Raw genomic sequence first — 10,569 nt, 5'->3', positions numbered from 1 at the left:
CCCAGATCCCCCAAGATTTGGGGACTCCCCAAAATCACTCGGACCCCCGAGAACCCCCAGTGTCCCCAGATCCCCCCCGAGGCTTTGGGGACCCCCAAAATCGCTCGGACCCCGAGACCCCCAGATCCCCCAAGGCTTAGGGGACCCCCAAAATCACTCAGGACCCCCGAGACCCCCTAGATCCCCCGAAATTTGGGGACCCCCAAAATCCTCACACCCTCGGGTGTCTCCCAGATCCCCCAAGGTTTGGGGATCCCCCAAATTCATTCACACCCCAGAGACCCCCAGACCCCCAAGGTTTGGGATCCCCCAAATTCCTTCACACCCCCGAGACCCCACAGATCCCCCAAGGCTTTGGGGACCCCCAAATCACTCACACCCCCAGACTCCCCGGTGCCCCCAGATCCCCCAGGCTTTGGGGACCCCCAAAATCACTCGGACCCCGAGACACCCCAGATCCCCAAGATTTGGGGACCCCCAAATCCACTACATCCCCAGACTCCCGGTATCCCCCAGATCCACCCCCCGAGGCTTTAGGGACCCCCAAAATCACTCGGACTCCCAGAGACCCCCAAGATTCCCCCAAGATTTGGAGACCCCTCAAAATCACTCAGACCCCCAGGGACCCCCAGATCCCCCAAGGTTTGCGGACCCCCAAAATCACTCACACCCCCAGACTCCCCGGTGTCCCCAGATCCACCCGAGGCTTTGGGGACCCCCAAATCCACTCACACCCCCAGACTCCCGGTGTCCCCCAGATCCCCCAAGATTTGGGGACCCCAAAATCACTCAGGACCCCCGAGACCCCGAGATCCACCCCAAAATTTGGGGACCCCAAAATCACTCACACCCCCAGACTCCCGGTGTCCCCCAGATCCCCCAAGGCTTGGGGACCCCCAAAATCACTCGGACCCCCAGATCCCCCAAGGTTTGGGGATCCCCAAATTCATTCACACCCCGAGACCCACCCAGATCCCCCAAGATTTGGGGACCCCAAAATCACTCCAAACCCCCCTCGGGGACCCGTCCCAAGCCACGCCCACAGCCTGATGACCACGCCCCATCTTTAAACCACGCCCACTTTCGACCACGCCCCCTTTTGCACCGCCCATGGGGTGTTTATTCCATCAGACCACGCCCCCGTCATTTGACCACGCCCCCAGGGTCATTGACCACGCCCATTTACCGGGAGCCGTTTGGCCACGCCCCTCATCTGACCCCGCCCGTTTGGCCCGTTGGCCCCGCCCACGGAGGGGCGTGTCCGGCGCGCGCGCGATTTGAAAGGCGCGCGCGGGAAGGGCCGCGATCGATCGGGATCGGGATCGGGATCGGGATCGGGATCGGGATCGGGATCGGGATCGGGATCGGGATCGGGATCGACAGAGGGAAACGGGACCCAAAAACCCCCCGGATACCCCCGAGTGAGACCCCCGGGCGCGGGTGGGACACGGGGGGCTCTGCACCCCCACCTGGCCAGGAATCCCCCCATAAATTCCCTAATCTGGTACCCCCTACCCCGGGAACAGGGGCTGGGACCCCCCCCCAGGATCCCCAAACCCGTGACCCCCGCGCACGGGTGGGGCACGAGGGGCTCTGCACCCCCACCGGACCCGGAATCCCCTAAATCCCTAATCTAGGACCCCTACCCCGGGAACAGGGGCTGGGACCCCCCCGAGGATCCCCAAACCCGAGACCCCCGGGCACGGGTGGGGCACGGGGGGCTCTACCTGCCCCCACCGGACCCGGAATCCCCCCCCTAAATCCCCAAATCTGGGAAAACCCCCCAGGGGCTGGGACCCCCAGGATCCCCAAACCCGGGACCCCCGGGCGCGGGTGGGACACGGGGGGCTCTGCCTGCCCCCACCGGACCAGAATCCCCTAAATCCCTAATCTGGGACCCCCACCCCGGGAAGAGGGCTGGGACCCCAGGATCCCCAAACCCAGGACCCCAGGCATGGAGTGGGACACAGAGGGCTCTGCATTCCCACTGGAATCCCTTCCTTAAATCCCCAAATCTGGGACTCCACCTCCCCAGGATCCCCAAACCCGAGACCCCCGGGCGCGGGTGGGACACGGGGGGCTCTGCCTGCCCCCAGCCTCCGGGTTTGCCCCCACCCCAAATCCCCCAACCCGGGACCCCCCCAACCCCCTCTGTCCTCCAGTCTGGGACCCCTCCCAAACTGGGACCCCCCTCCTGCAATTCCCCAACCTGGGACCCCCTAACCAGGGACTAATCCCTGCTCTGGGATTGCCCCCAAACTAGGACACCCCCATCCTCCAATCCTGGACATCTCAGTCTGGGACCACCCCCAATCCCCCAGTTTGGGACCCCCTCCCCCAAATTGGGCCCCCAGAGTGTCCCCTCTGTCCCTGGCCATCCCCCTGTCCCGCAGGATCAGGATCCCATGGACACCTCCCAGTCTTCAGCCGGCTCATCCCGCAGGGACAGGCCAGGTGAGACCCCCAAACATTCCCAGAGGGGCCGCCGGGGACCCCCAAATTCCTCCCGGGGAGGCAAAGGCCGTGATTCCAAAGGTGGAAAATCATGGAATGCTTTGTGTGGCAGGGACACCTCCTCCCTCTATCCCGGCTTGGAATTCCAGGGGTGGGGAATGCCCGGTTTCCCTGCGCTCTGGGATGTCCCTGTGGCCATTTGGGATCAGTTTTACCCCCTCCCCATGTCCCATCCCAGCTCCCTGTGCATCCCAGGATTCCTCGCTCCGGGATAAGGGCCGGAAGCTTCTGGTCTGCTTTGCCTATGGATGAGGGGGTGGAATTCTGGGGGGAATTCCTGGGGGGGAAAAGGGGGGTTGGAAGGAGCCGCCGCGAAAAATCCCGACTTTCTCCTGGAGGTTGTTTGTGCCAGCATTCCCGGTGGGAATCACGGAATGCTTGGGGTTGGGAAAGGGCTTGGAGTCCAAAACCATTCCCAAGCCACACTCCCACCCCCAGGGTGCCACATCCACAGGGATATGAAATCCCTCCTGGAATGGCAGCTCCCCCCCCCCCCTCCCCCCACCCCGGGACGGCCCTTTCCGTGCGGGAATTGTTCCCGATTTCCCCCTGGCACGGCTGGAGCCCGTTCCCTGCTTTCCTACCCCTCATTCCCCCGGGGGAGCAGAGCCTGCCTGGGCCCGTTCCCGGCTGGAGGAGCTCCGGGATTTCCCTGGGATCCCTTGGATTCTCTTTTCCCCGGCAGGGGCGGGGCCCGTGTCCATCGCCATCCCCAACTCCCCCTTCATGCAGAAGTTGGGATGCGGCACCGGGGTCAGTGTGTACCTGATGAAAAGGTGTGTGTGGAAAGGGGGACAGGGAATGGGAATTGGGCAGCTTTTATTCCCAAAAAAAATCACCTGGGGGGTGGGGAACGGGCTTTGTGCCGGATTCACTTCCCGGGGATCCGGAGCCTGGGGAGGGGGGGAGGTTTTTGTGCCGGGGTTCTCCAGGCTGGGAAGGAGCCCTTGGCTTTGGGATAATCCCCCCCCCACCCCTCATCAGCCTTTCCCTGGGATTCAGGGCTCTGGAGAGCATTCCTGGCTTCCCTCCCGGAGCTTCAAATGGGAATCCATCCGAATTCTCTCTCCCTGGGAATTCCAGGGAGGAGCAGAGCGTTCCTACCCCCGTCTTGGGAGGATTCCAGTCCTTCTAGGGGCTTCTCCTTAGAAATTCCAGGGAATAAGGGCAGGTGTTCCCCAGCACAGCCCCCCCATCCCTCACCAGGGCCCCATCCCAGCGCTGATCCCGAGGGAGCGGCTCCGACAGGATGGGATTTTCCAGGTCTCCCAGGGGATTGTCCCGCTCGCCCTGGGCCATAAAGAAGATCAGCTCCAAGTGCAACCGGAGCCAGCAGAGCCTCTACCGGGACAGGCTGCGGGAAGAGGCCAAAATCCTGCGGGACCTGCAGCACCCCAACATCGTGGGTGAGCTCCCAGGGATCCAGGGGACAGCGGGAATTCCGGAGCCCTCCCAGCCGGGAATCCCTTCCCCAGTCTCCCACCCCAATCTCCCCTTTCTCCCTGGATCCTTCCCTGCTCCAGCCTGGCCATTCCCAGCTCTCCCAGCCTGGATCCAGAGCCTGACATTGGATCCATGCCCAGCCCAACTCCTCTCTGGGAAGGAGTTCCGGGAACAAGGGGGGGTTCCCTGGGAATCTCGGCACTCAGGGAAGGGTCTCCCTTCCCCTTTCCCGCCTTTGCCATCCCCACATTCCATAAAGATCCCAGGGACAGATGAGAGATTGGGAAGGGATTCCTGGCTGGGCTGGAATTCCCAGGGAAGCTGTGGCTGCCCCTGGATCCCTGGAGTGTCCCAGGCCGGGTTGGATCCCCTGGGACAGCGGGAGGTGCCGGGGTCGGGTCGGGACGAGCTTTGCTGTCCCTTCCCTCCCAGCCCATTCCATGCCCTGTTCCCTCTCCCGTCTCTCCCATCCCCATCCCAGGGTACCGGGCGCTCACGGAGGCTCCCGACGGCAGCCTCTGCCTGGCCATGGAATTCGGGGGGGAAAAGTCCCTCAACGACCTGATCGAGGAGCGGAGGGAGCGGGGCCTGGGCCCCTTCCCGGCCAGAAACATCTTCCAGGTGGCCCTGAGCATGGCCCGGGGGCTGAAGGTACGTGGGGCGTTCCCCGGGCTCCAGGCACCGGGAATATCCACGGGATCGGAGGGCTGGGAAGAGGGTGGGGCACACTCGGGATCCTGGAGTGGGTCGGGTGGGAAGGGAACTCAAGGATCATCCCATTCCATGGGCAGGGACAGCTCCCGCCATCCCAGGGGATCCAACCCGGCCTGGGACACTCCAGGGATCCAGGGGCAGCCACAGCTTCCCTGGGAATTCCAGCCCAGCCGGGAATCCCTTCCCAATCTCCCACCCCAATCTCCCCTTTCCCAGTGGGAAGCCATTCCCTGTGTCCTGCCATTCCAGGCCCTGATCCCAAATCCCTCTCCAGCTCTCCTGGAGCCCCTGCAGGCTCTGGAAGGGGCTCCCAGCTCTCCCTGGATCCTTCCCTGCTCCAGCCTGGCCATTCCCAGCTCTCCCAGCCTCTCTCCCAGCTCTCCTCACTCCTCCCTCTCCCAGTCCCTTTGGATTCGCCCCTTGGGCCCCCTGCAGTGGGAAAATCCCATCCAGGTGGTTTGATTCCCTCTGCCATCCCTGGGTTTTGGTGGGACAGGGGATGGGGGATGAGCCGGAACATCGATGGTCTCCAAGGAGCAGACCTTGGCGTGCCTGGGGACGCTTCCCAGAGCATCCAAACCCTCCCTGAGCTGATTCCCCACCCCTGGAATTATCCCAAAGCCAGCTTGGAGCAAGCTGTGGATGGACCTGGGTGATCCTCAGTGTCCCTTCCCGCTGGAAGCAGGGGCAGATTTCGGAGCCGTTCCCCGGGGGTTTTAAGGCTGATCCTGGGAAATATCCCATGTCTGGAGCTCTGTTATCCTGATCCAACGGCTCTTCCCACTGACCATGGAAATATCCCTGTCTGAGTGCCTGGTACTCTGTTATCCCTGTCTGGGATGCCCTGTCTGAGTGCCTGATCCTGTTATCCCGATCCAAGGGCTCCTCCTGCGTGTCCCACTCCCACTGACCATGGAAAATATCCCTGTCTGAGTGCCTGGAGCTCTGTTATCCCGATCCAACGGCTCCTCCTGCCTGTCCCACTCCCACTGACCATGGGAAATATCCCTGTCTGAGTGCCTGGAGCTCTGTTATCCCAATCCAATGGCTCCTCCTGTCCATCCTGCTCCCACTGACCACGGGAAATATCCCTGAGTGCCTGGTGCTCTGTTATCCCTGTCTGGGATGCCCTGTCTGAGTGCCTGGTGCTCTGTTATCCCAACCCAACGGCTCCTCCTGCCCATCCTGCTCCCACTGACCATGGAAAATATCCCTGTCTGAGTGTCTGGAGCTCTGTTATCCCAATCCAATGGCTCCTCCTGCCTGTCCCCACTCCCTGTGGGAAATACTCCCTGTCTGAGTGCCTGGTGCTCTGTTATCCCGATCCAACAGTTCCTCCTGCCCTGCTCCCTCTGGGAAATATCCCATGTCTGGAGCTCTGTTATCCCGATCCAACGGCTCCTCCTGCCTGTCCCACTCCCACTGACCATGGGAAATATCCCTGTCTGAGTGCCTGATCCTGTTATCCTGATCCAACGGCTCTTCCCACTGACCATGGGAAATACCCCCTGTCTGAGTGTCTGGTGCTCTGTTATCCTGATCCAACGGCTCTTCCCACTGACCATGGAAAATATCCCTGTCTGAGTGCCTGGTGCTCTGTTATCCCGATCCAACTCCTCCTGCCTGTCCCCGCTCCCTGTGGGAAATATCCCATGTCTGGTGCTCTGTTATCCCAATCCAACGGATCTTCCCACTGACCATGGGAATTATCCCCTGTCTGAGTGTCTGGTGCTCTGTTATCCCGATCCAACGGCCCCACTCCCACTGACCATGGGAAATATCCCTGTCTGAGTGCCTGGTGCTCTGTTATCCCGATCCAATGGCTCTTCCCCCTGACCATGGAAAATATCCCTGTCTGAGTGCCTGGTGCTCTGTTATCCCTGTCTGGGAAATATCCCTGCCTGAGTGTCTGGTGCTCTGTTATCCCAATCCAACGGCTCCTCCTGCCCATCCTGCTCCCACTGACCATGGGAATTATCCCTGTCTGAGTGCCTGGTGCTCTGTTATCCCGATCCAACTCCTCCTGCCTGTCCCCGCTCCCTGTGGGAAATATCCCTGTCTGGTGCTCTGTTATCCCAATCCAATGGCTCTTCCTGCCCACCCTGCTCTCACTGACCATGGAAAATATCCCTGTCTGAGTGCCTGGTGCTCTGTTATCCCTGTCTGGGATGCCCTGTCTGAGTGTCTGATCCTGTTATCCCGATCCAACGGCTCCTCCTGCCTGTCCCACTCCCACTGACCATGGGAAATATCCCTGTCTGATCCCGTTATCCCGACCCAACGGCTCCTCCCCAGTACCTGCACTGTGACAAGAAGCTGCTCCACGGGGACATCAAGTCCCCCAATGTGGTGGTCAGGGGGGACTTCGAGGCCGTCAAGATCTGCGACGTGGGGGTGTCCCTGCCCCTGGACGAGAACATGACAGGTGAGGCCTTCCCGGGACAGCCCCATCCCGGGAATTCTGGGACAGCCCCATCCTGGGAATCCCGGGACAGCCCCATTCCGGGACAGCCCCATCCCGGGAATCCCGGGACAGCCCCATCCCGGGACAGCCCCATCCCGGGAATCCCGGGACAGCCCCATCCCGGGAATCCCGGGACAGCCCCATCCTGGGAATCCCGGGACAGCCCCATCCCGGGAATTCCAGAGGGAACGGAGTTTGCCGGGAGGGTGGGGAGGGGGAGCTGCGGGCTGGAGGCGGCGGCACAGGAGGAGCGTGGGGGGGAGGGAGAGGCTTTCAAGGGGAATCTGGAAAACCTGAGAACGGAATGTTGGGAAGGGAACGGGCCCGCCCAGCCTTCCCAAAAGGTGGGAACTGGAAAGGCGGCTTCACCCGCGAGGTGGGAAAATCCATCCCCAAGGCTCTGGAATGCAGGGATGGGGAAACCCCCCCAACCCCGGGGGGAGCTGGGGCAGGCCCTTTTCCAGGGAAAGGCGATTCCAGAGGGGTGCTGGTGCCCCGCAGTGAGCGACCCCCGGCTGTGCTACGTGGGCACCGAGCCCTGGAAGCCCAGGGAGGCGCTGGAGGAGGGCGGGATCATCACGGACAGGGCCGACATCTTCGCCTTCGGGCTGACGCTGTGGGAGATGATGACCCTGAGCATCCCCCACCTGGACCTGGGCCCCGGCAGCGGGGATGAAGGTTTGGAGGCTCCACGTTCCCTGTGGGGACAGCCCTTTCCGTGTGGGAATTGTTCCCTCTCCTCCTGTTCCTTGTTTCCCTGGGAATTGGGGACACCCCCCCCCCCTGGATCCCCGCTCCTGGCAGGGAGCTGTGGGGTGGGAAAAGCTCCCTCCTGATCCCTCTTTTTCCCCGGGATGAGCACCCCCCCCTCCAAACCTGCTCCTGCCCCTTCCCTTCCCTGCACATGGAGATGCTCCCAGGGCTGGGGCCAGGCTGGGAGACTCTGGAATGCTCAGCCTGGAGGAGGATCCAGGGAGAGCCCTTGGAGCCCCTTCCAGAGCCTGCAGGGGCTCCAGGAGAGCTGGAGAGGGATTTGGGATCAGGGCCTGGAATGGCAGGACACAGGAATGGCTTCCCACTGGGAAAGGGGAGATTGGGGTGGGAGATTGGGAAGGGATTCCCGGCTGGGAGGGTGGGGAGGGGGCTGGGCTGGAATTCCCAGGGAAGCTGTGGCTGCCCCTGGATCCCTGGAGTGTCCCAGGCTGGGTTGGATCCCCTGGGATAGCGGGAGCTGTCCCTGCCCATGGAACGGGGTGGGATTTAGGGTTCCTTGGTGCCCTGGATCCCATGGATCCCCCGGGACGTTCCTCCCCCCATCATTCCCGCTGTCCCCATTCCAGAGGACTCCCTGGACGAGGACGGGTTCGACGAGGACGCTTTTTACGCCGCGCTGGGGACGCGGCCGGCGCTGAACCTGGAGGAGCTGGGGCCGTCCCACCAGCCCCTCATCGACCTCTTCTCCGTCTGCACCTCCCCCGACCCCAAAAAGCGCCCCTCGGCCGCGCGCATCCTGCAGGTCCTGGAGGGGATGGAGCCCCCGCTCTGAGCGCACACCGGGATACCGGAATTGCCTCTGGAATTGCCTCCGGAAAAGCCTCCCAACCCTCCTCCCTCCTGCATTTGGGGATGAGTTTTCCCTAGTTTTCTGTGGGGGGATATGTTGGAAATAAACGGGTTTTGGGGATCCCCACCGTGTGGGATTGGCGAGGTTTTTTCCAGGGTTGTTTTTTCCAGGGGTTTGGAAGTTGGGGGGGGGGGAGGGTGTTGCGCTGAAGGGACGGGATGTTGTCTGAAAATCGTGGAATGTCCTTGCTGGGATGGACCCAGAAGGATCAGAATCCAAATCCCCCTGGGAGAGCAGCTGGAAAACCCAGGGAAAGGTTTCCTGGCACAACAGGTTGTTGGAAACTCATCCTCCCACAGGGATGATTTTACATCTCATAAAATAGGAATGCTGTCCTAAAATCATGGGATATTGTCCTAAAATCATGGAATATCATTCCTGGAATCCAAATCCCTCTGGGAGAGCAGCTGGAAAACCCTGGGAAAGGTTTCCTGGCACAACAGGTTGTTGGAAAATCCTCTCCCATGGGATGGGTTTACACCTCATAAAATAGGAATACTGTCCTAAAATCACGGGATTTTGTCTGAAAATCGTGAAATGTCCTTGCTGGGATGGGCCCAGAAGGATCAGAATCCAAATCCCCCTGGGAGAGCAGCTGGAAAACCCAGGGAAAAGGTTTCCTGGCACAACAGAAACTCCTCTCCCACGGGATGGTTTTACACCTCATAAAATAGGAATACTGTCCTAAAATCACGGGATATTGTCTGAAAATCATGGAATGTCCTTGCTGGGATGGCCCCAGAAGGATCAGAACCAAATCCCCCTGGGAGAGCAGCTGGAAAACTCCAGGGAAAAGGTTTCCTGGCACAACAGAAATTCATCTCCCACAGGGATGGTTTTACACCTCATAAAATAGGAATACTGTCCTAAAATCATGGAATGTCCTTGCTGGGATGGGCCCAGAAGGATCAGAATCCAAATCCCTGTGGGAGAGCAGCTGGAAAACCCTGGGAAAAGGTTTCCTGGCACAACAGAAACTCCTCTCCCACGGGATGGTTTTACACCTCATAAAATAGGAATACTGTCCTAAAATCACGGGATGTTGTCCGAAAATCATGGAATGTTCTTGCTGGGATGGCCCCAGAAGGATCAGAATCCAAATCCCTCTGGGAGAGCAGCTGGAAAACTCCAGGGAAAAGGTTTCCTGGCACAACAGGTTGTTGGAAAATCCTCTCCCAAGGGATGGTTTTACACCTCATAAAATAGGAATCCTGTCCTAAAATCATGGAATGTCCTTGCTGGGATGGCCCCAGAAGGATCAGAATCCAAATCCCCCTGGGAGAGCAGCTGGAAAACTGCAGGGAAAAGGTTTCCTGGCACAACAGAAACTCCTCTCCCACGGGATGGTTTTGCACCTCATAAAATAGGAATACTGTCCTAAAATCATGGGATGTCCTTGCTGGGATGGTCCCAGAAGGATCAAAGTGCAAATCCCTCTGGGAGAGCAGCTGGAAAACCCTGGGAAAGGTTTCCTGGCACAACAGAAATTCATCTCCCACAGGGATGGTTTTACACCTCATAAAATAAGAATACTGTCCTAAAATCACGGGATTTTGTCCTAAAATCATGGAATGTCCTTGCTGGGATGGTCCCAGAAGGATCAGAATCCAAATCCCCCTGGGAGAGCAGCTGGAAAACCCTGGGAAAAGGTTTCTTGGCACAACAGGTTGTTAGAAAATCATCTCCCAAGGGATGGGTTTTACACCTCATAAAATAGGAATGCTGTCCTAAAATCACGGGATATTGTCCGAAAATCATGGAATGTCCTTGCTGGGATGGACCCAGAAGGATCAGAATCCAAATCCCCCTG

The 10,569-nt window shown here is 59.9% G+C and overlaps 1 protein-coding gene across 1 annotated transcript; it reads left to right on the top strand.

Moving 5' to 3' along the window:
• The first annotated feature begins 2,384 nt into the window (after positions 1-2,384).
• PBK (PDZ binding kinase) lies at positions 2,385-8,808 on the top strand. The gene is made up of 7 exons (XM_050322167.1): positions 2,385-2,454; positions 3,200-3,290; positions 3,778-3,920; positions 4,439-4,608; positions 6,967-7,096; positions 7,637-7,813; positions 8,476-8,808. The coding sequence occupies exons 1-7, from the start codon at positions 2,406-2,408 to the stop codon at positions 8,679-8,681; spliced, it is 966 nt and encodes a 321-aa protein (XP_050178124.1). The 5' UTR covers positions 2,385-2,405; the 3' UTR covers positions 8,682-8,808.
• Positions 8,809-10,569: the final 1,761 nt, after the last annotated feature.

Source organism: Myiozetetes cayanensis, unplaced genomic scaffold (assembly GCF_022539395.1).
Source record: "Myiozetetes cayanensis isolate MyiCay16 unplaced genomic scaffold, myiCay2020 scf279, whole genome shotgun sequence".
NCBI lineage: Eukaryota > Metazoa > Chordata > Aves > Passeriformes > Tyrannidae > Myiozetetes > Myiozetetes cayanensis.
Note: the sequence above shows the minus strand (reverse complement) of the source record. Positions and strands in the feature narration are given on the sequence as shown.

Bases quoted from the DNA above. Each gene is read 5' to 3' on its own strand.
- PBK (XM_050322167.1), top strand. From the start codon at position 2,406: ATGGACACCTCCCAGTCTTCAGCCGGCTCATCCCGCAGGGACAGGCCA. The intron at 2,455-3,199 runs GTGAGACCCCCA...TTTCCCCGGCAG, and splicing joins ATCCCGCAGGGACAGGCCAG to GGGCGGGGCCCGTGTCCATC. The intron at 3,921-4,438 runs GTGAGCTCCCAG...TCCCCATCCCAG, and splicing joins GCAGCACCCCAACATCGTGG to GGTACCGGGCGCTCACGGAG.